Here is a 26,146-nt window from a genome sequence, read left to right on the forward strand (position 1 = left end):
TAATTACTGCGGATAAGTTAGTCAATATTTTTGGTATTTGACGAGAAGTACATTTAAAAAATGACACTCAATAATTATTATTAGATATAACAAACACGGTACATAATTCTGTTACACAGCATAGGTTAACACAGATATTGTCACAAGTAGAGTACGACAGGAGTATGAAAAAACATAGGAAAATGATTACACATAGAGGTTTTCAATATTGTTAAATATTTTGCTTTACAATAAACCTTAAGTAACATTTCCCCCCATTACTCTCTTTACAATCTCTCCTCACGCATTCAGTTTGCAGAAAACTAATTTCATTTTTTTTATGGATCTTGCACGCAACAGAGTTTTACGGTGATTTACAGGGACCATTAAAAAAGAAAAAAATACGTCACTTCCATAAAAAAGATAGGACAGGCACGAGTAGAGTGCGAGCTACGGATCGGATATTGGATGTCAAAATATTTCGATACAATCTGTGGAACGTATGAGCAACCATAACGGATAGACAGGCGAACAAGATTTTTGCGTGCAACTCACGACAGTGGGATATATTAAATTAATGAATCGATCGTTAAAAAATATATAGGAAGTTCTTTTGGTGCGGTGCCTGCATCGAGCGGTTATTGGCGATGACGGTCAGAAGTGATCCTATGTTTCTCTCGGGAACGCCACGAACGAGATTTTCAATTTTCATGCCTCCACCGGCTCCTCCTCCTTTACCTTCTTTTCGTCGCCCTTCTTCGACCAGTCGGGTTTCTTCTGCAAAATCGAGAAAACGTTGCATCAGTTACGTGGAAATCTCGTTACACGTTCGAATTAGACTCGCACACTGGTTAGCAGTGTCGGGGTGAACGTTCGCAAAGCAGAGGGGAGTGGGGGGTGCTGCTCAAGGGTGAAAACTTCCGTAAGGGGCCATTCAGTCGGACAGGACTGTACACCAAAAAATCTACGAGAACAATCTAGACAAAAATCTCTTCATGGTCTTGGATCGTCGTCGTCGTCTCAGACTGCGTCGCCATACGCCGTTCAATTGCCAATTTTTTGCGCCACTTTCCGGCAGAATCGCCAATTCTGTACGTATCTCTTTACTATCAAAAAATTCTCCCGACGTTTCTGAAAATGTTGCCTGGCAGTGCGCTCAGCTTCAAGCATCTACAAAGCCATGCGAGAACTGTTAGTGAAAATAAGAGCGGTAGAATAGCTACGAGAGTTCGCGAAATAACAAAACATTAAATAAAGATGACTTGAAATTAAGGTAATGGCTTGCAGCATTGTTACAAGTACCGGCAACTACGCGTCTAAACATCGTGACGTCTCGTGTACGAAGTGGAACAAGATATTGAAGTGTAACAAAATATCAAGAAAACATTTGCATCAAATACTGCGTCACTACTACGAACGTTAAAAACGAGAAAAGCTTGTCCTCTGTCTCATCTTTTCGTTCTCTCATTTTCACGCGCATACATACGCATAGTCTATTTGTTCCTCTATCTATTTTCATCTATCGCACACGTCATTCTCTCCTACGCGAGCATGCCGAACTACAAGTTGGTCGTTAAAGTTTTACCTTATCTTTTGACGCGTTCTGCGAACATAATGCAAGAGCAATATTATTAGTCAACAGATGACATGGACATTGATTAAGCGTACAATTAAATATCACTTAACGAGTAACGCATCGTTCATAGCTCACGTCCGAAGTCGAGACACGCTCAAATCGTGAGCCACGATCGACATCGCGGCATCGACACGCACGTTGATCGTCAAGAGCACTTTCCAGAAAAGAAATTATTGCCATTGCAAAAATGTAAAGAAAGATGTTTGGCAAGACGTTAACGTGCGTGCACGACCGCAATCAAACAGAAAGACAGAGCAACAAATTTTACACATGTACAGCCTGGAAGCATGGCAGCCAAGTGATGGCGATAAGGCAAGCTGCAAAAGAGCTTCAACTGCGTGACCAAATGATTTTAGTTTCAGAGAGTGCATGTTTCAGTTTCCTTCTATTCAGGCGAGCTTGGACTCTTCTTGTTACATGGCCTTTTTTTAACATGTTGCATAGCACGCGGCAGACATTCGCCGAACGAACGATCTTGCGTGAGAGAATGCGCGGCAATTAACACGTGTAAAGAGAAGATAAACGAGGCGAGTGTGGGGGAAAAAACGGGTGGTAATAGTATAATTAGATAGTGAAGAATAGAGAAATGCGCGAGTGGGCAGGCATGTGTGAGTAAAGCGCTTGTGCCGTTATGTACGAAATAAAAGTGGAACTGTGTGCGTCAAATATATGCTTCACAAGCTATTCTCACCTTTTTGCGACCCAATTAATCTTATATCTTTAATTATACTTTGCGCTCTACCGCGAAGATTTTTGTGAAATTACGTGGATGGAAGTGAGGAAGACGCGTGATAAAGAAAGATACGTGTACCGAAAACAAATTGGACAATGCTCTAATCGCCGTGATAGGTCGGAGAAAAAGGGAGATAAAGGAAATTAAACGACGTCCCAGAGAAAGAGAATTAGTAAAGTTATATAGAAGAAAAAAGAAAGAAGGAGAAAGAAAGAGAGCGGGAGAGTGAAAGAGACGGTACGATGCTCGATAACACTCGACCTTTTTCCTTATCGAATATTTGAAATACGCGCTCGCGCAACGTCGTCGTAGAAGAATTTCTCTTATCGGACGACAAAGAAATACGAGCACGCCCGAGCGAAAATCGTATCTGATTTTGCATAAAATATATCAAAACGGTACCTATGATCGCATTAACATTCTCGTACACAGCGTCACATTTCCATTACGTAGGACGAAAAAGAATCGAGACTTGAGTTGATTCAAATTATCGAGTTTCGTTAACCACAATGGACGGAAATAAAGAAAAATGGAGAGAAAATTGAAAATCAAGAGCAATTTATCGGAGAGATAGAAAGAATGAATCGCGAAAACAAGAAAAAAAAGAATTGAGATATCGATATTGAGGAAGAAACCTTTCGATGGGAGGATCGTGACGAAAGAATTGAGAACACGAGGGAAACTTCTAACTTATCCACGTGTGCTTTCTTCGATCGTTTATTGTCATAACTTATTGCTTTTTTATATAACAGTTATACGTGAATATTTTACGTAGAGTCAGTTACTCTCTCTATGTCGTTCGTTTCAACCATTTAGTCCGAAAGAGGGATATAATTAAATATCGGCCAACTCCTAGGATTGTCTCTGTGCAATTTTCACTCCTCACTCGTTAATTTGTTCCGTAGCGCTAACGAACTAGTTTGCCAACAATTCCAACGAACGTGACGGCGAAAACACGTTCGCACGAATACACGAGATGTCGATAGAAACGGTATCAAAAGTGTTTCACGCGCTTACGCATCTGTTCCTCTTTTCTTTTTTTTCCGTTTTCCCATGCTTTTTCATGGGTCATGGCGCGAGCGCGCGGATATCGGATCGAGTGCACAAACGCGATCGTGTTAGTGTCTCGTTGTATGCGTGTTGTATTTGTATAGAAATTTTTGGGGTTTTTCGTTTGTTCTCGATTTTTTGCGTCAATAATCTTTTGTGTTTTATTTGTGAGATTTCGCACTCAAACTTTTTTACTTTCTTATATTAAATCTACTTCTTGGTCTGCCACTCTGCCTTCTCGGACTTCTTGGGCTGTGAAGAACAACACAAATTGCCTAGTCAACTACCACTACTGCTACTATTAATAGAATACTGTACATATATGAGAAAGGATGTACGAATGCAGTCCTTTTAAGGAGATCGCACATTTCCGACGAGGTGTTCATTCGTTTATTTGCGTATCGACGTTTATTGTTTAAATTAATGCGGTGCATTGATAATTGGAACGATACATTTTGCGGTAATCGATTTGCATAAATTCGACGGCCTCGAAACGACAATGCCCTCATTTAACTGAAAGTGTTTCGCTTCGATGAACCAATGATTAATTACCGCGCGATTATCCATTGCGTGAGATTTTCGGGAAATTTAGTTCCCAAATTAACTGATGAAATAGTGTTCCAACGGAGAAATATATCATGATAAATATTTTATGGCAGCAATATCGAAATGCAAACAAGGGCGAATGATATGCGGATCTCCTGAATTGGACGCGATATACTGAATAAAAAAGAACTGCTGATACGAAGAAAACCTGCCAATCGGGTTTTGTACACAAAAAGAAAACCAGGGTCACAAAAACTGTTTTTTTTTTTTGGTTCACTGATAAAACTCCTACACTACTACTACACGTCTACCCGTCTGTCATGTAGTCATAAAAAATAAACGTCCTTTGCAGAATTCAAAAATTATCTGTATAAATGTATCAAATGAAAATAAATTTCACAGAAATATATACATAAATGAATATGTATCGAAATCATGTGTTTATACAGTGCTGGCAAAAAGTTCCGGAACGGTTAAAAATCTTGGAAAATAATGATTTAGTGGAAAAATGTTTCAAATAAAAAGTATAGGGCTTAAAAAAATCTATTAGATGATGATATCTATTTGACCTTGGTATGACCTTGGAAAGCCCGGTCATGGTCAACATAAAAATCTGAAATGGAAACCCCTATTTTTTATTACATATTCTTGTAGCTTAGCTCGAGAGCTTTTCGAAACGCTATAATAAATTTTTTTTCTCTTACGTACCTTTTGACTTATAAGGCTTGAAGGTTACACAGTACCGCCGGCATTAGAATTACCCAAGGTGTACCGCGTGGAGGTTGCACGGTCGGATTTACACCTCTTTTGTGCGTGCGTGCGTGCGTGCGTGCGTGCGTGCGTGCGTGCGTGCGTGCGTGCGTATGTGTGCGTGTATGAGTGCTGTGTGTGTGCGCGCGCGGGTGTGTGTGTTCTTCATAAACTAACTTCACAAAAATAGTTTATACTCGTATGTACGAACAACGGCATTAATGCCGTCCGAATACCCGTGTGATCGCACACAACGATCGGGTCGCTTACACAATGCCGGTTGTAGGTGAGGTAAACACGAGCGAGCAAAATAGTTATCGGAACACCTCACCCATACGCGAGAAAGTTTATAAGTGACGCGCTTTCTTAGTGTGCGTCACACGTATTTTCGGACGGCATTAATGCCATTGTTCGTACATACGAGTATAAACTATTTTTGTGAAGTTAGTTTTATGAAGAACACACACACCCGCGCGCGCACACACACAGCACTCATACACGCACACATACGCACGCACGCACGCACGCACGCACGCACAAAAGAGGTGTAAATCCGACCGTGCAACCTCCACGCGGTACACCTTGGGTAATTCTAATGCCGGCGGTACTGTGTAACCTTCAAGCCTTATAAGTCAAAAAGTACGTAAGAGAAAAAAAATTTATTATAGCGTTTCGAAAAGCTCTCGAGCTAAGCTACAAGAATATGTAATAAAAAATAGAGGTTTCCATTTCAGATTTTTATGTTGATCATGACCGGGCTTTCCAAGGTCATACCAAGGTCAAATATATATCATCATCTAATAGATTTTTTTAAGCCCTATACTTTTTGTTTGAAACATTTTTCCACTAAATCATTATTTTCCAAGATTTTTAACCGTTCCGGAACTTTTTGCCAGCACTGTATATACGTACGTATATACGTAAATTATGTATATACGTACGGATCTAAAATAAAAATCGAACTACATGTTACTGAAACAAGTAGAAACATTATAACGCGGAAGTTAAATATCAGTTGGTATTTCTGGAAAATTTTTTTCATTTTGACAAATCCAAAGGACGCTTGAACAGACTTTGGGCAGTGAGAAAAACAATTTCGCAGAAGATATTCACGTCGACTAGACGTGAGAATTGTATCGAAAACGATCATCCTTACCTCCTTATCTTCCTCTTCCAAGGTGAATTCCTTCTTCTTGACTTGTTTCAGCTGATTACGGAAATTAAACTCGGCGGCTTTCTTCTGAAGCTTGGCGAACTTGTTCTCGTATTTCGACACCTTCTTCAGGGTTGGTTTCATGCTAGAATAGCGAGAGGATGTTGTACGATAATATATATTCAAACTTTTCGTTAATATTCTTGAGAATATTGACGAGAAGTTTCGTGATAGAGATTGCAAGTTTTTCTGTTATTATTCTTATAAAGAGAGGAATACTTACAATTTACCTCGGAGATCGTTGACCTGGCTGTTCAAGTCCGCGATCTGCATGTATTGAATATTTCTATTAACGTCTTTATTTATTTATATTTGACATTACAATATAATTTATTCATGCGCATTTTTATACGTGATCTTTTTGCAAACAAATTAGGGAATAAGTTCATGATTCTGAATATGCACATTGCACAATCTTATCTTTATTTGCAATGTAATCATATTCATATTTACAGAGATACTTTACAACAAATATATGCAAACTTGTAAATTCAATTAATTATATTATTTCAAATTATATATTTTATTCCATATAATAAAAAAAAATGTAAATATTTTTTCAAAGGGTAAAAAGATACTATGCAAACGAAAATTTCATCTAGCAACAGGAAAATAGAATAGTACAATAATATTCTTGTATATGATAAAGAAACATCGCATAAAACGCGGATTAGCAGAGTCACATGAACAACCAGCCGCAAACGATTAATTGAAAAAAGAGGAAAAAAACGGAGAAACAAATCCAATCGTATTGCATGCATCCTGCGTGGCAAAAGCAGATAAAAGAGAAAGGGAGAACGGGGTTACACATGTTGAGCAAGCGCGCGGATATTCAGTTGGCGAGCCACTCGGCAAATCGAGATTGACAGTAAATTGGCTTGCGGATTAACTGCAATAGCGGGTGACGGTGATGATCTGGAATAGAGGAGTGGTTTAGCAACGGAAGACGGATGAATAGTTACAAAAAATTGGGGACGTGGGGACAGGAAATCGTCAAATAGATAATAATCAGGGAGCTTTTTTGGAAAAAAATTCAGCAATCAAAACCTTATGATGTATTTTTGCAAACGTTTCCCAAAAACGCGTATGCGATGGAAAGTAAAAGTTTTAGCAGAATCGTGAATTAATCCGACAATACGCGTCATTCACACACAATTACGGTAATTGCATGATGAAATAATAATATATCACCGCGTTTAAGGTGAAACTGATTTAAATTGGGATTAAATAGAATTTATTCAATTTTCCAAAGCAAAGAAAAATTATACAATATGTATACACGGAGTTCGAGAAAAAATGATCTTGGTAATGATAACGAAAAGTTTCTAGACTATTATAGAAATAAGTTTTTGCATGGCAAACGGGCAATTTTTGATCTGACACATACACAGATGGACTGTATAAAATAGGCAGAATTGTTTCCGCAGGTTGAACGAATATTTGTTGTCGTACAAATCCGCACAAAGAATATAGAAAATCGTCGAATTTTCCGTATTATGTACGCAGAATTTCGCGACAGATTAAATCAATATGTAGTATTTCCATTTGATTTCTGTCATCATAGTCGTCACTGAATAAAGTCTCCATTCCTGAAAATGTTTTTATTACTTTTACAAATGACACTGGTTATTCTACATTTCTAGAACAGCTTCTTCGGGAGCGAAGCTTTGTTCGAAAGCCACTTGTCGGATTCTCTCCCTTTCTTCCCAAGAATCGTTCGACCATTTCGTCCTTTTTTTCTTCTTCTCCCGCAAGTTAAGAAAGGGAGAGACTGGGAACGACATAAGAGAGACAAAGAAAAAGATAGAAAAGTAAGGGATGGGTTACGATGGAGTGTGAATTTCATTCTGGCCAATCAGGGGACCGGCTGGTCACGAACAGCTCTTTCGTCCGCCGTGGATGATGAGAAAAAAATTACAAAATCCACTACAATCCGTTTTCTAGACTGCCAGAGCTCTGTTCCTCTCATTCGAAGCGTGAAACTAATCTGTCGGAATCAATATACGTGGTTATCGGTATTTTATACTCGAACGCTTGGTAACAATACGTTAATGTTGGGATTTAATTATGCGAATCAATAATATCGCCATCTTTTATAAACTGCAGAATATGTGTTGAATCATTCATTAATTAGAAGATATTATAAATTGTAACCACAAATACTGATATGTAAAATTAGATTTAGGTTACCGGAAAGTGACATCTGCTTTATTATACAGCATTGAAACACGTTGAAACCGTTATAAATGCTGCAAAATTGTTAGCGTGATTTGTAATAAATATACTGCGTAATTATACAGATGATAATTATTCAGCAGTATTACTTGAACGTTGTGTGAATGTGGCAAGCTCTGTTAAAAATGTTAAAAATTGTAAAACTTCTCAAGGAATCTTGTAAAAGGAGAACAGAGTTCTGCCAAGAGGAATCCGCTATTTACAGCCTAATTCAACACCATACAAGAGGTCACTGACAATCTGTGGTGCGTGCGAATCGGTGCAAAATCAATTTCGCTTCAATTTAAGAACATCGTAGACGCCTGTACGTGTTCGCTCTAACGTCTCTCTCGGAGGGAAGGGTCGAAAATTCTATATACACATTTATTGTCCATCTCACAAAGGTCAATCGAATGGGGCGGGGGTTAGATTCGACGAGTCGAACGACAAAAATAAGAAATAATAGAACAAGAGGAGGGAGTTGCGGCCTGAAGAGATTTTCATAGCATGGCACTTCGGTCTCATGATCTTTTATCCATTCTTGAGCCAGTCCACCTTTGTGAGAGTTAAGTATGGAGAAGAAAAAAGAGAGAAGCGTGGCACAAGGAGACAGACAACTTTAACTTTCTACAATTCTACTGCAACTTTCGGGGGTGTCTGGGCAGGGAATGCACGATAATCGTTTTCCGAAGTGCTACGAAAATGATTTGCGGATTGTACGGTAAATCCATGGTACGGTAAATCGATGTAATAATTTTCCCACTACGATCTTATGAGTAGCGCAAAATGATTACGGTTTTATCAAGTTTTGGCAGGCTACAAAGTATTCTCAATGATACTTTTTTCTGTAAAATGCTAAAAAAAAGTTAAAATTATATATGGAAATTTAAATGTATCAAGAATAATATAATAATATGATTGTGATTTTAAGATGACTCATGAAAAATGGCTTCTTCCTCCTTCGCGACGAATATGAAGTGCCATACTTATCGTATAGCTATGAATATTTTACTCTTTTGTGATGTTCGTTCACAAACAATATTCAATCTTAATTGCGTTTACCGCACGTAATTAATAGAAGAATAAGCGATAGGCAAGCGCTCATGCTGTTAATTTGGCTGCAAACTCGAAATCATTTTATTTTCATAAATCACCATTATCGTATGCTTTTAATCAGTGCCGCCTAAATTATTCCGCGGCGATAATTAAACCGGTGCTGCGATTGACGTTACGAATATTTCATCTTTTTAAAGCCGTCGCGACGTAAAATAATTTGCATCTAAATAACTACCCCGAAATAAATCTGATTTACGAGAATTCAAAAGATCAAGGAAAGATCGAGGAAAAAGAATGTAATTTCTGCAAATTTACGTGTACATATTATTCAATCGCAATTATTTTACGAATAAATTAATACAATATGTCATATACGCGAAGCATTGCCTCCGAATATATTAATATTAACAAGGTTATGTGGTAATAATTAATTTCCGTGACGAGATATGTGATTCCAACAACAGATATTTTATCGGAGCACGAATATCTATCGTTAATCACATCGGGGCTTCGAAATATCAGATAGTGATCCATCAAGTCCTCAATTACACGAAATTAATCAACACGATAATGTGAAACCGTTCACACGTTTTCTCATACTCCTGCTTCCGTATTCAACAGTGCTAATTAACTCGCGCTTATTATGCATGTATAATGCATACCTTAAACAGTTTATTAGCTAAATAAGCCATGCATGCTGTATGCGCTGAAGCAAATCTGTTTGCGCTTGATAAAGGTTTTTTCGTACATATTCTTATTGCGTGATGAAGAATAGGCAGGGTTAGAAAATATAACGAGACACAGAATAAGCGGAAAAGCAAGAAAGAGGGGGAGAGAGAGACAGAGACAGAGAAGGAAATGTTCGTGTGAAAAGGGTGGAGAGAGACGTGTGAAATACAAGAGACGAAACAAAGACAAGAGGAAGACACCGAAGAAACCGTAACGATCGATGTATTTTCTCGACGTACTATCGTTTCTTTCCTTCCACTTACTTTTTCTGATTTTGCACCGCACACATACGCACGCACGCGCGCGCGCGCGCGCACACACACGCGCGCGTAGTCTCAGGCATACAGTGTCAGTTTAGTTCTCGCGTGAGACCAGGGGGCGATCATCCCTTTCGATGATTCCCGTGGGTGATATACTTTCTTCGATTGCGTATTATTCTTTTTTTTTCTCGTTTTTTGGCAACAAATCTAGGGCAGCTCTCTTGCTATCAGCGGAATCGCGCGCCTTTCTCGTTTCACGATCATTTCTCTCGGTGCACAAAGCGCAACATTAAACGAGCTTGCGATCAGCGATCGCGGTATCGCGCGTGAATCGACATTGTACATGGACGATTATGCTACAAATTTCGTGAGAAAATGTGTGAAGGAGAGTACAGAGTATAAAATAGAATTACGAGTATGGTAACACAATAATGGCGTCTTCATAAGCTTGCCCAGCCCTGACTCGAAGCTGCTTGTTTTTATTTTCGTTGGCGAGTTAGTAGAAAGCTCAAAGAGATATATTTGCGTTATGGTTAGATAAGAGAGAGACAGTATAGAATTGTGACAAATAGAGACACGTTATAAGAGAGAAAGAGAAAGAGAGAGCGAGTGGATACAGTATGCGTTCAGCCAGACAGCGAAGATAGACGTGGAGAAGTGAACAGGCGGGTAGAGACAGAGTCACGCGGCACGTTACGCAGTGAAAAAAAAAGAGTAAAAAGAGAAAAGAAAACAAAGTAGGACAGAAAAAAGACAGAGCAAAAAATGCATGACCGACAAAAATGTTGCGGCACTTCATATCCGCGAGGAAAAAAGAAAAATTCTGTCTGTCCGATCGCGATTTTCCGCGAGGCAATGGTCGGTCGCAACGTTGCACAAAGATCTCGCATCCGGAATGCGGATTATCAGTTAGATCGAGACAGGACTGATCAAGATTACGAAGATTATAAAACGGCAATCACGTGGTCGCCGAAGGTCCTTCTCCATTCCGTGGGGCTCCATTCCTTTATCGGTTTATGTCCTGGAGTGGATCCGCGTTCGCGCCACAAGTGCTTTCTTCCAAGAAAAAACATCGTGAAAGAGAAAGAAAGAGAACAACAAATCGAAAGAGAAACGTATGTACAGAAATCGGGGAGTGCGAAGAACGAGAGACAACGCGAAAAGAGAGACGGGTGGGTCGGTGCCCTTATTGTCTGATACACGGGGGGGCTCGGCTAAGGGAAGAAAAATAATCAAAAGGGGCTGTGCGATTCGACATGGTTGCTCTCTTTCTCCTCGCATTGTTCGCCGTTGTCGCTGCTTTTCACTTTTCCTGTACCTCGTAGTCCCTTTTCCGAACTTCACGCTCCAAATCCCACTTCTGACCCTCACAAAGGTAGACGCGGTCGTAATACATTTGGCAAATCTTCTTCAACTCCACTACAAAGAATACGGAAAGTCTCTCAGAAATTTTTGGTTTCTTCTATATGTTTGCTGTTCTGACAGCTTAGACAGTGAGAGGCACAGACAGAGCGAGAGACGGACAGCACGTGTGATTGATCTCGCGCAATGTGTGATATGACCGTGCTAAAATCGGAGAACTTCGTGAAATCTCATGAAAAAGTCGAAGTTAAACTAATCGTGCTCAGAAGAACCTAATCTTTATGGAATCCAATGACGCGTAATATTAAATGACAGTTTATAAAATTAAATTTCTCGATTCTATAAAATAGAATTACAAAAGATTCTAATGGCTAATTACAAATTAATCTCTGGAAACTCCGGGAAAATATCTTTGAAGATCTATAAGTGCCCATAATAACCCACAACACGAACCAATTACATTATCCCTGATTACATCGTCCCTGAAATAAAATTATTGCGCAGATGCAATATTTACAATTTCTTTAGCTCCGCGTAAAAGTTAATTCAATTTAGCTTTACATATTTTAGCGGAGAATATAAGGCGCGTGGGTTGAATACTAATGGGCACATCACGGTGTACGACGCCGGAATCTCAATGAGGGATGCCCCGATCCCGCAATACGCAAAATTTCCAAAATCTTTCTGATTCAAGTAAATTGGCCGGTCCCTCTCTCGCTCCACGCGCATGGTAATAAAAGTTGCGCGGCGCTCGAATGCTTAATCGCGCGAGACGTCGGGAAAAACCGTGATGTTCCTCTCGACGTGAACGAGCTCGAGCGTGATTCCGCTCTGAAGTCTCTTCTTTTGGCAAATGTGAGGGTCGCCCTGTCGGCTCTAAGGGCGTATCGCGAGGATACACGCCGCGGCCTTGGCTGCACACCTTCGAAGCTTCGATCTTCGACCATTCGCACGTCCCGGGCTATCCTGAACGTGATTGGAAGCAAACACGGATGAAAAGAGGTCAAAATCACCGGGCACGATCGCGGATAACTTCGTGCTGGCGCGATACGATTTCCTGGGGGGAAGTGCCCATTCTCTCTGAGCTATCTACCGTTGTCCATCTGCTTCTCTAATTCTAAATACATAGCATAACGTAGGACAATTAAACAAATGTCAATTAAGTGAAAACGCGATCGCTTCCGTTCCTCATGCTCAGCGAGTGCTTCTCGATGCGATCTCCGTCAAAGCAATCTCGCAGCTGCAATGGTACGAAGTAAAATTAGAAATAAAAACTACAAAGAAAAAGAGAGAACGTTAGATCCATTGCAGCGATGCAGACAAGTTAATAAGTTGGTTACGTTTCTTCAAGTTGCCTCAGAGTCTCATAGAGAGTTTGGAACATTAGTGTCTCGCGACATTTCCCTATCTAAGAGACGTGCAAACGTGCTCGAACCGAAGGTTCAAAGACCCGTCAACCAGAAACGCCTTCGAAAACCGTTCGACCAAGGGTGTCGCTCGGTCAAGCACGTGGCGGAGTTAAAAAAAATAGAATAAGTGGATAAGTCGGGGTGTGTGAAAATCGGACAAAAATAATTTATGCAAGTGACGCGACAGGCTCTCTCTTCTTTAGGCAAGCCGAACGTAATTACCTCCATCTCTTTCAACTTAATTTGCCTCTCGAGGTCAAACTTATCGCCCTCGAGGGAGTACATTCTGTTCCAATATGCCGAACAAATCGTCTGCAACTCGGCTAAAAGAACAAAAAGTTAATGGAATAGAGGCGTCTGCTAAGTGTGTTTCGTCATCCCCGTAGTCATCTTAAAAATTAACGCGCGATAAAAAATAACGTACGCACGAAAAATAACTGACGACTTGTTATTTCTCCCCTAATGGCTTGCATCGTGATCGCGAGGGATTATTCGTGAGGAAATGAGATTATCGTGGGGAGTGTAAAGAAGAAATGAGTCTTTCGCGTTGGAAGCGAGAAGCACGAAGCTGACAATTGCGTGATCGTTAACCTGACACGGAGAGGCGAGGGTACTTTGAAGGAAAATTCAACGGGAGGAGGTCGCGAGGTGAGAAATACGAGTGCGTTTGTGAAGGGTGTTTGGTCTGGTGGTGCTGGTGGCCTAGCGCGCAAATAAATGAACAAAATTCTGTCTACTCATGGCGTCTGTGAGAAAGAGTAACATTATGTGAGACAAATCTATGCAGGAGCGATTCTACGAGTCGCGTGCGATGCTACGTTAGAGCTGCTGCTAGGAAAAGTACTCAGCCTCGACGTCTATGCCTAATTAATATTACGGACAGCTTGAGTATGCAAATCGGAACAGTCGCGAGACGTGCCTCGCGCATCGGACAAGAAAAGACGAAAAAAAAAGAAGACTGAACAGGAAAGTATTGGTATTTGGCGTTAATCGCTCAGCGCTCGCGCTCATCTTTCTGTTTGTCACGAAAAAAGTTTTTCGACCTCCATATCCTTCCGGGCGACTTCGTACTCAAGGTCGTACTTCTCCCCTTCGAGAACGTTGATCCTCTTATGATACTGGTTCAGAATGGACTTCACGCTAGCTGTTAAAATTCAAGTCACTCCTTGAGAAATGCTCTCTTACAATTGGCAGACACGACGGGCTCCTAAAAGTGTCTGTTGCGCTCGCGAATTAACCATTTACTTTTTACGTTTCACGCGAATACCATATATGTAGCTATACGTATTTTATGACAACTGTATATTACAGCGAGTGTCTGTTTTGCGCGAGTAACCTCGAATGATGGATGAAGTATGAAGGCGGGAACAAGAATGGAAGTGAAACTGGTGTAAAAGCTAAATTAAGGTGTTATAAAGTGTGCAAATATCGTCCTGTAATGACATGAAGACTGTCTCAAGTTTTTAGCGGTGCGAATGAGCTCGGAAATGGCTGTCCAAAATGACTTTCGAGCATACGTGTGGACATCGCTGTGAAATTTGAAACAATCTCGGATTTGAAAGTGATGGCGTAAATACATAAGTATATGTTCGCAAGTATAGATCGGAAGTAATGCGAGAGAAAATAGCGAAATGTGTCACAATATTTTACAAATTACAAAACAAGCACCACGTTACGCTTCTTGTAAATAATACAATGAAAAATAGAAAAGAGTATTATAGAGCACGTTGTGAAGCAGTAATAATATATCGGACATCTAAACGTTCCAAAGTGATGTTATTCTGTTATTCTGACGATACACGCGTTTCGTGCGAGAATAGAAAGTGAGTAATAAGCCGTATTAACACAAAAAATTTTTTTATCACCATTAAATTCGCCAGAAATTCGTGAAGGGATTAAACGAAAAGAGCAAAAAGATCGACGAGAGTAAGAGAAATCGCGCGTACATTAATGCGAAATAAGACAGGGTGCGAGACAAGACAAGAAAAATTCAAGAAAATCGTCGGCAGTGTTGTATCTGTGTTACGTATATATAAAACATAAAGAAAAAAAGAAAAGTGTGAATAGAAAACGGTGCGAGACGAAATAATGCGAAGCTCGTGTCTCTTGCCAGATTGCAAAACGGTAGCTACGACGAAACGATTCGAGTTTCAGCAAAGAGTCATTTGTCATTTGCAAACTTGCTCGATAACGATTATTCATCGGCTCATTGATTGATGAAAATAACAATGAGAATCAAAGCGTCGAGAAGATAAAAGGTGAAAGTTATTTATACGCTCTTGAACACTACGACAAAACAAAAAATATTTGATCGATCTCGCCATTTTCGAGTTGAATTTGATTGAACTATTTCAACCGGCATTTTATTTGTCTAATTATTCGGTATTACTTTCTCTAGTTGTGTACGTTTTTGTCGACTGCTAAAAATAGCGAACGTGGAATTGTGCAATCAGTGGTCCCGCGCGCGATTCCATGGTCTCTCTGCCAAAACTTCAATTACATTTGTCGTTGCTCTACGCAAATATGCAACCAGACAAATATCAACCGGTGCGTTACACAAGTGCAACAACATTGAGCATCGTTATTGTGTCGGTGAGTGCCGCGTTATTATTCTGCACGTCGCGTAAACGTTCTCGCAACTGTTGCTCTCTCAAAAGTACCTCGAAGTCCTTCTTCTTAACAATATACTCGATGTCAAACTTTTTATCCTCCAATGCCGCTATCCTACTGTGGTACTCGCGCAGCACACGTTTTACGTTCTCTGTGTAGTTCATCAGAAACAAATATGTAAAATAAAATCAAGACATGGGAAATGTTCGCATAATACGTGCGTGTCTGAAATGTATCGTGCTTCTATATATCATGTTTTTTTTGTTTTTATTGAAGGTTTCTCCAATAATAAGATAGAAGTTTTTAAATTATGAGATCTAATCTTGAAAATTTTATACCAATCATCGCGTCTTCATCGCGCTTTCTTTATCTTCAAAAAGAGAATTAAGTAAACGACGATCTGCAAAAATATCGATGAAACGGTAAGCAATGAAATAACGTGAATAAAAATCCGCCCTGTGAAACTGAAGGAGTGAATATTATGAATTATTATAAATTACTAGGATTTAATGAAAGTTCTTATCATCTAGCTAATTTTACCTTCATTCAAAAGACCATTACACAGATTTTTCAGAATTCAAGACAAAAAAGAAATTTTCAAATCTTAAATTATCCGAAATATACAGTGCTGGCAAAAAGTTCCGGAACGGTTAAAAATCTTGGAAAATAATGATTTAGTGGAAAAATGTTTCAAACAAAAAGTATAGGGCTTAAAAAAATCTATTAGATGATGATATCTATTTGACCTTGGTATGACCTTGGAAAGCCCGGTCATGGTCAACATAAAAATCTGAAATGGAAACCCCTATTTTTTATTACATATTCTTGTAGCTTAGTTCGAGAGCTTTTCGAAACGCTATAATAAATTTTTTTCTCTTACGTAATTTTTGACTTATAGGCTTGAAGGTTACACAGTACCGCCGGCATTAGAATTACCCAAGGTGTACCGCGTGGAGGTTGCACGGTCGGATTTACACTTCTTTTGTGCGTGTGTGTGTGTGTGTGCCTGCGTGCGTGTATGAGAGTGGTGTGCGCGCGCGCGCGTGTGTGTGTGAGTGTGTGTGTGTGTTCTTCATAAAACTAACTTCACAAAAATAGTTTATACTCGTATGTACGAACAACGGCATTACACACACACACACGCACGCACGCACGCACATACACTCAACACACACACACACACAGCCACGCACACGCGCGCGCGCACACACACACACACGCACAAAAGAAGTGTAAATCCGACCGTGCAACCTCCACGCGGTACACCTTGGGTAATTCTAATGCCGGCAGTACTGTGTAACCTTCAAGCCTATAAGTCAAAAATTACGTAAGAGAAAAAAATTTATTATAGCGTTTCGAAAAGCTCTCGAACTAAGCTACAAGAATATGTAATAAAAAATAGGGGTTTCCATTTCAGATTTTTATGTTGACCATGACTGGGCTTTCCAAGGTCATACCAAGGTCAAATAGATATCATCATCTAATAGAGTTTTTTAAGCCCTATGCTTTTTGTTTGAAACAATTTTCCACTAAATCATTATTTTCCAAGATTTTTAACCGTTCCGGAACTTTTTGCCAGCACTGTATGTAATACAAGCGAATTAATATTAGATTAATATTTGAGATGTATTTCCTGCGTAATAATCTTTGCTAATGACCAAGCACTAACATCATGAACTATTTATAACTTTTGATAGATAGCGAATTAAAAATAAATGTGAATATATCTGTCTGAATTTAAAATATTTTTCAAAATATTTTTGTATAATTTCAAACGCGTAATTTGTGCATTCCTATCAAGATTACATGAATGAAGCAAAGTTGTACCTTCGTTAGCATCATCGACGTTTTTCGGTTTTCCGCAACGCTCCTCGATTATGCGCCTTCTCTCGGCTGCTTTTCTCTCTTGTTCCTTCTTCAGTTCCTCAGCGGCTTTCTTACGCAACAGCAACTGATGACACACGAGAAGAGAATCCGTAAATTTAGGCTCAGTAGGAAGGAACACATTTCGCAAACGGGCGAGTAAAGCTTTGCCAGAGATATTTACGCAGTTCACTGAAGAATCGATCTCTAATGGTACAACATTGGTGTAATTTAAATGGAAATACGAGCTTACAGAGAACACTCTGGATATATTGATAACTCGCCGCTGTAAATCGAATAAACAATTAAAATCGCATGTCGCGAAGCAGATTAGTATTATGTTGGCCTAATTTAATGAATATAAAGCCGTTCATTACACCGGCCAATTGTTTGTGTAGTCATGTAACTACATGTTAAAATAATTAAAATAGCTATTGAAACTAAATTGCAATGCAATATATTGATTTCCGTATTTGTAAATGTACTCTGTATGATAACGCAAAATCAAACTAGAAATGAGTAAATATCGATATCATGGTTCTATAAATATCGGAATATATTTATTAAGAAGTGATTGACGTGTCAATATTTGCAAATTTACTAACCAAATTTTGGTGCAATGATATGATTCAATATTCGGAGAGAGAAACATCTATCTCCCTATTCATGGGGTTTATTCACGAAATAATTTGCGCCCACGGCCAGAGCCTCTCTCTTTCGGTTAGCAAACGAGATAACGTCAGTTGAAATTCGGCGGATCGCAAATATTGACATAGCGGTAAGGATGAAGCGGAAAGAAGGATGAAAGAAAGGTGGATTTACGAGAAAATAACATTCCGCGGGACACCGGCAAACGCGAAAAGATTTTCCAAGACGTAATCTGCATACACACGGGAAACTTTATGTATTGTGAATGTTTGCGATGGTGCATGAAGAGGAATGTAAATCGGGACCAGGGGAGGAAAGGTGCGTGGTGTCCTGGAAGACGTTGCGCGACGATGGAAACAGAATGGCGAATGTAAGGCGGGTCCATAAAGTAAAGGAAAAAAGATGAGAAAAAGTTGGAAATTCTCGGACGCACCGCGTCGCGGTGGTTGGAAAACGATGCATCTGAAAGAAGGGAGTAGAACAAGGAGAAGCAATGGAAGCACGAATGCGACCGTTACGAGAAATATTTCATGAGAGAATCCGTACAAAGCAGAAGGGATTACCGCGATATTACTGCGAGGCTCGCTAAAACTATCGCGTGCAACGAAGCAGTTAGATAAATCGGAAACGGAAATCACGATTCCGCGATCAATGATGAGCGCTCGGTGGCATTGATGTAATGCGAAACGTAATCTCTGAAAGATCTAGCGCGGCATTACTTTAACACGAGAAGCACCGTTACGTTGAAAGTAGGAATGAAATATGACGAAAGATTCGCGCGAGACTTACGGCGAACGAGATTTTAAAGAGGATATTCCGCGAACACTCACCTCGGTCGGTGCTGCGAAATTCGAAAAGGAAGAAGCAAAAAGCGATTCGTGGACTTACCCTAAGCTTCTTCTTCCTGTCGGGGGTCATGAAACCCTTCTTCGCCTTCTTGGCTTTGGAAGCCTCTTCGAGGCGGGCGCGGACCTCCGCCCTCTTCCTCTCGGTCTCTGCCTGTTTCCTCTTCTTTTCCTGCATTTTTCGTGCGAAACTCCCTTAAAACATCTCATCTGAGAAAGCCCCGGAGCGCAACGCGAATTCGGAAAGTGTTGCGCGACTCAAACTCATCTAACATTTTTCGCGCTTTCCTTCTTTTATGCTGCTTCAGCTAAACATTCGTGAATCTTAGAAATGAAAATAATTGAGGTAAGGAGATTCACGATAATTGCTACGATTCTTTCAAGCAAGTAAAAGATAACATTATTGAAACATTAATCCTTGATATTAAAGTTTCCTAATACGTGTAGGTTTTTCTTGCTTATATTAAAATTGCAATATGTGTAAGTACATCGAACATATTCGTTATTATCGTTGTATATAAATATTCGTTACATATTTATACATATTTATCCTAGAAAGAAACGTAACCGCGGACCGCGGATTATTTTTGTTAATCTGATACATCGCTAATTTGAGATATCTAAAGTGGATTTCTACAATAAAACGAGCGTAAACTCTGTTCCGACGAAAGGATTTCTTTCGTTCGCCTGATAAATGGCCGTCCTTTAAGAGGCGACTCTACGTTTCATAGTTAGTTGCCTCTCTTACGTACATCCTCGATGCGCTTCCTCTGCAAAAGAAAGAAAGAAAATTTCTCGTTAGTATGTTCCGTGTCGTGAGTCACATGCACACGCGATACCTGGAACACTTTTTCGCAGTGCGATTCTTTCGACTGTGTGAAAGGATTTCTCAGCGATAGTAAAGGGGAGGGTGAGAAAGGAAGGAAGATGAGAAAGAAGGAAAAAGAAGAGATTACGCCTCTCCCCAGTGTTCCAGATTTCGCCATCAAGAAATACCTTACAAAGCATTAGCGTAGCGACCGTGTTTTCGCGTGTCTCACGGCAATGCAGAGCTAATGGAGTCTGTCTTAAGTGATATAACTTTGTCGCTGTTAAGCGGTACAACAAGCGAGCGTATCCAGCGAGCATCTCGTAATATCGTTTTGTGCGAACTGTCGCGTTCGCTTATGGCGTTTCGACTCGTTGCGACTTTATTATGCGACCATTCGGCTCTCTGCATTCCGTAAACTGCGCAAATTTTGACGATACGGAGCAAGAATAAAAAATAGTAATATTCATAATGGTAGCGTATATACGGTGCAGAAGTGACGACATGCAAATTTTCATGGCGCGACTCTCTGAACCTTGGCACCGCAAAAAATATCGTTGGGCAACGTTGGCAACAGCGTTTCTTTATTGCGAACACTATTAATAACTGACGATCACAGTTTACAATTATCGTTTTTTTCGTGCCTCGATGTAAAATTCTGGTCGAGATTTACTTGATACAAATATGCAAAATTTTTTACAAGTACATATCGCGTGAAGTAAATATGCTGCGAGCTGCGTGATAACGTGAAATAAATACCAATGTACATTTTCGCATTTACACATTTATAAGGAAAACATAAAGCGTTAGAGACATGCAATACTACAAAGGAAGTCTCACACCGGAAGACAGAAATCAATCCTCATGCGAGTTTGGTATCTACTTTACCCCAGGTTTGCTTGTTCTACATTTGTCTGTGGTCTCGTTTTCGAGATTTCTACTATAATTGTTCTTCAGTTAGGTCTAATTGAAGAAGAAGCAAGGATACATTCACAAGGAGACTGTCGAACGTCACGATGGCACATGAAATAATATTGATTATAAATCAATATTATATAACTTTATATAATGTAATAATAAGACACTCTGAACTCATACTTAAAAAATATTTAAGAATTATTACGAATGTAAAATATTTTAAATTAATTACGTTCTTTCTTGTGAAAAACGTGAATGTTGGAAACACGTAACATCCTCTGTACAGTTTAAACAACGATGAAACTAAAATAAAACTCGAGCTGTGCGCATGAAGTGACACAGCATAATGCTTGCTTACTCGCGATTCCGTACGAGCGAGCCGTTTGCAAAACTGCATTCATATAAGTTAACTTTAATCAGTAAATGGAGGTTCTCTAAGTGATCTTTATGGTAGACGTCGTTTCCATTGAGTGCACTCGTCCCGAGTTTTACCTCGCAACGCACCCTGACAAATATCAAGCATTTTCGTATCTCAAAGACAAAATTTTTCTCATTCGTCGGGCCATCGTGAACGAGAGAGGAGTAAAACCGCATTGAAAGGATAGACCGTTCTATAAATATTATCGGGAAGAAATAACGGAGAGAAACGGAAGGTCGATCTGAAAAGACGGATGGCGGTGAAATACAGAGTAAAGTATAAATTACTACGGTATACCGGAAGATCGGCAAATCAGGGAGGGAAACGAATCTTCTCTTGAACGTGAATCCGCAATTGAAAATCTGGAAAGATTTTGTTCCGTTGAGGATATCGCGAGGTGACAAATAGCTCGCTCGAGCAGCAAGAAAGAGGAGACATAAAGTAAGGAAGGGATCCGGAACGAGCGGGGAGCAACTGCGTTAAATAATACCGAAATAAGGGCGAGAGTGTGACGATAAATCAGGCAAAAAGTCAGGTCGTGGAGCATATAACGGAGACAACGGACATGTCGGTCGTAATACGACCGGAGCCATTTCCCGCTCTTACAGAACGGAAATTTTACGGTGAAATTCGCGGAATATATGTTCCTCACCGCGCCGGACCAAGAACCTTCATTAACTTTTACATTTGCGGTTCGCGCCGTGCAAATTGGCTTCATTATACGAAAGAAAACTCTATCCGATGCTGTAAACGAAGAATTATCATCTCCGATGTAAACATTATAGAGGAATGATGACGCAATTGTCAAGACAAAGAATCCCATAGAAAATATATTACCCGTTAAAGAACTCAGAGATAAGAATCGCTGAAAGTTGGCGAGTACCAAATTCTTCTTAAAGAATCTTTGGAGAAGTACTTTTTTATACGAAACTCAACGTTCGATTTAAAAACGAAAGGAGTGCTAAGCTACAAACGAATGAAAAATGGACGAACGACCGAGGGTGAAACGACCGAAAGATATTGGGGAGAAAACTGGATCGTGGAAAGTTTCTTACGGAAGGAAGAAGAGAGAAAGAGGAAGAAAGAGGAACGGGAGATAATCGCGACGAGGAGCGAGCTTCTATGATCGCCTCGTCATTCTACGTAGCATATAAACCTTTTTCAGGCCGCACAAACTATGTGGTTCATCCTTGACCACCATCTATATCTTCTACTAAGCTGCTTGAAAATGCTATTGTAGGGAAAAAGAAACGAGGTTCGGTCTATTCGAAGTCCTCAGCAGTTTTATACATCGGCAGATCGGAATTTTATACATGAGAGCTTGATACCGTAATAATACAAGGGCAAATTGTTTATTTATGGAAACGTGTATTTGAAATTAAATTCTTATGAAAATTTTCTCGCGCATTTTTGAGAGAACCGCGAGATTATTTCAACTGGAAATAATTTTAATTTACAACACCGCAATTAAATTACGAAATTAATTATATTACTTGTTTTAAGTTAAACTGGACACTCAGATCAAAATTCATCAAATACACTTTTCGATTATGTAGGTCGAGCAAAATTCGCGGTGGAACATTCAGCAGAACCACCGTTCTATTTTTATTGACAAGGTCTATGCTACCTTCGTTAAGAATACAGTTTATACTAGCATTTCACAGAATCGCAGAACACACAAACGATGCATACCTTTCGATAGTAACGCTAATTTTACTGCACCGGACAAAATGTAAGATGCATGGCGTTTCAGCGTTTCCGGTCGAAGAATGAAGATCAGCAACGTCGAAAATCCAGCAATGATGACGTAATATGAAAAAAGAGATGTAACATTAAGGAATTTCCGGCATGTGCCTTTATGAAACTACTCGTCGTAGTTTTCTCTTGATACTTGATGCTCTTTTATAAATATTAAAGGCCACGAGAGAACATGATGGCATTAATTCAGATCTGAGTACACACCTAACCTCGTCGTCCGCCATGATGGTGTCTGGTTGTTACACGCGTCTACCTAAAAGAGAGAAACAGAAAGAAACGGGATGACAAAACGTTACAAATGTTTTTTATTAGCACATATGCGCACTGATGAAAATCTCTCGTCACACCGGCGCGCTATTAATAGCGCGCGGCATCGGGGAACCCTGGTCGTTAAAATAAAATAGGGGCGTGTATAAGCGGGCGCAATAAACGTGCATGCGAAGACCGCGGCTCGCCACATTCGCGCGCATATGGAACAAGGTTTCGCGGGAGCTGCCACATGGAGTTTTTGCATATGCATATTTACTCGACGCCGTCACACGGCACGCGGAAACGCTTTTGCGCTTCCGTGATGTATGCGTCGGTTACAAATGGGGTGGACGAAAATAATGACAGAGTGACGTCAATGGTAAATGGCACGGTCGGACGTTCGTCGCTCGTGTCCGCGTCACGTACGATCGCGGAAATATAATAATGGCGGATCGGAAGAAATTTATATCGCCGTCTCCGACGTCTTTCCTCCGCCCCCGTTTCTCTCGTGCTCGATAAACACGATCGATTCGGTGCCCCCGCAGGGGGGAGACGATAAATCGCGCGTGGATCTCGCTAAACGAGCGCGAGGGGTGCACGCTTGCTGAGACTCGTCGACGACGACGACGGCGATGACGATGACGGTATAGAATATCCGGCGCGCGAAAATAGACGCCAGCCGTCCCCACTTTCCGCGCCGCGCGTCGTCGAGACGTCGGGCTACATCGGCGATCCAAATTTGGATGCAACGACCTGGTGGATAGATCCCGCCGTCGGCGGCTTCAACTGGATTCGATGTCGAAACGGAGGGACGAACGGATATAAACAAAGTTGTAGAACTTGAGGGAGGAGCTTGCTGTCGAATATGCGCGTCAGCGTGTTGCGCTATTTGCGAACGACATTTCGTTCAAAAGAGAACGTTTGCGCTTGCCGAGGGAAAATGTCACGCGTTGCAGCGAAACACACATTGCGATCTCCCTTATTAGCCGAGTTTCCGTCGCACCTACTCTCGGCGAAGTCGCCGACCGAAGTAACACGCGCAATTCGGGATCGCATATTGAGTCGTCGAGAGGCAAGGTGAGACAACAAAGTTTCAGAGCGGATAACTTATATAGGTAAACTTCTGTGCACGCCTACCGAAATTGTGCAATTCGGTTACGGACGTAATAATTGCGCATTTAGCGGCGCTTGCACCGCGGCCAACGACGTGCTCGCTGTCAGAGCTCCAAAACATACAAGAAGATGGATTATGCTTGCTACGACATTCCACATCCCGAAAATACTTTAGGAACGTTAACGGTTACGAGTCACGTTCGACGAAATATAGCGCAACGTTCTAACGACTGCTCAACAATGTTGAAACGACGTGTCATTAATGCTGCATAGAATATATCCATTCATATCAGTTATATAAATTCATTTATCATTTATATAAATATTTTTATATAATTGATTAAAGAAGTAACGTCATTTTTTTAATATTATCGTAAAATTAATTAGATCTTCATTAAATAATCAATAATAGTTTTTACACAAACTATGATAGAACAAAGTTTTGAAAATTTTTTCTAGATGTCTTACATATTTTTTATCTTTGTATATCTTTATATTCTAGAATTGATTTAAAATTTAAGTAAGCATTTGAGACGTAATTTCAAAAGATAAGTTCTTGCGTCATATAAATGACACGGATTCGTCAGAATAAGTACTTATTAATATTGATGTTACTTTGCGAGAATATTCTATGCGATGCATTGAAATTTTATGGAAATCATAAATTGATCAGGCTCTTATTTCTCTATTTGTACGACATGCTGTTGCACCTCCTTTTATATTTGTAACGAGCGATCTCCTTCTCGCTAAGTATAGATTTTCTCTCGCCCGAACCATTCCAAGACACATCTTAGCGCAATGTGCGTATCGTCTCCGATGTCAAAGAGGCAAGCTGCACCGTAAAAATAGATGATTCGCTAAATCTCACTAAACTATTTAAAGCGCCTTGGAAAAACATACGTATTATATTATGTCAAAACAAGATAATGATAATCTGATTCATTTAAAAAATGAAGAAAATCCGTGGAAATAATGATAATGACATACGTCTCTACACCACCCACCGATAGAGACGCAAGACCCAAGATCATCTCTCTTAATCAAGATTAAAAAGTAGAAAAAGCTTTGCAGAAGAATTTTTCCATTGATGCACATGGCATATATTCTGTTGGAATACCCAGAGCAACGATTCGGACGGATCAACGGAAGAAGCTCTTGTACATCACTTTCAACTTTCTGTCACTTTCGAAGCGAACGATTACCCGTGGTTGATCGCTGATCCGTCACTGTCCTAGGATTTTTGCACAGATCAATCATCGTGACCTTGAAGAGATATTTTTCGTACAACCACTCGTCTCACTGACACTCGGCAGAACGCAGAAGCTCTTCTTCGCACATGGAAACTTTTTCGAAGAGTGATGACGTATTCTCGGGAAAAGAGATTGCGAGTTTTCCATCTTTCCATCTCTTGCGAATCGAAGGTTCTCCAGATTCTCCATACCTCGAAGAACGCGGAGAACGGTTGACACCCTCCAAGACACCCTCGCGATGCGACAACGGCGAGAACGGCCGAGAACGTAGCGTAGGAAGTACCTTGTAGTACCGAAGAGCTTACCTTGTGGAGAAAGCTTGCTGGCTGCGACTAGCCAACCGGACCTTAGGCAGCTGACTGTGCCATCGTGGATACCTAGTCGACTTCGTGAACCTCCATCGTAGGCCGTTCACGTGGTGTGATACGACCAATGGCGGTGCGCCATTGGTCGTAAGCATTTTTAGGCGAGAGCTCTGCCTGCTCTGCTTGCTGCCAAAAATAATCGGAAACTGAAAACGGAGCCGAGTCCTCTTGGTACGCCGCTTAGCTTGCTCGCTCGCTTCGTCGTCGAATCGCCTTCTGATCTGGCTTACTGTATTATTGTGGCCGTTATGAGGTGAGAACAGAACGGTCTTGAACTCGTTCACCTTCGAACGCCACTGTATTGTTTAATGATAATTTGATAAAATTTTGATCAAATAATGAGTCATTAATAAAATGACGATGT

General features: G+C 40.3%; 1 protein-coding gene across 19 annotated transcripts; it reads right to left on the reverse strand.

Moving 5' to 3' along the window:
- Positions 1-61: 61 nt before the first annotated feature.
- LOC105283597 (troponin I) lies at positions 62-25,848 on the reverse strand. 19 transcript variants are annotated; one of them, XM_011346476.3, is made up of 10 exons: positions 25,723-25,848; positions 23,015-23,058; positions 19,656-19,673; positions 18,947-19,075; positions 17,375-17,498; positions 13,160-13,260; positions 6,131-6,174; positions 5,851-5,992; positions 1,565-1,582; positions 62-756 (listed from the first exon to the last, which is right to left on the reverse strand). In XM_011346476.3, the coding sequence occupies exons 2-10, from the start codon at positions 23,027-23,029 to the stop codon at positions 688-690; spliced, it is 660 nt and encodes a 219-aa protein (XP_011344778.1). In that variant the 5' UTR covers positions 23,030-23,058; positions 25,723-25,848; the 3' UTR covers positions 62-687. The 19 variants fall into 19 exon arrangements, with proteins under 19 accessions (XP_011344778.1, XP_011344777.1, XP_011344776.1 ...); XM_011346475.3 differs by lacking the exon at positions 13,160-13,260 and adding an exon at positions 13,981-14,081; XM_011346474.3 differs by lacking the exon at positions 13,160-13,260 and adding an exon at positions 11,485-11,585 and having other exon boundaries at positions 25,723-25,846.
- Positions 25,849-26,146: the final 298 nt, after the last annotated feature.

Source organism: Ooceraea biroi, chromosome 4, assembly GCF_003672135.1.
Source record: "Ooceraea biroi isolate clonal line C1 chromosome 4, Obir_v5.4, whole genome shotgun sequence".
Lineage (NCBI taxonomy): Eukaryota > Metazoa > Arthropoda > Insecta > Hymenoptera > Formicidae > Ooceraea > Ooceraea biroi.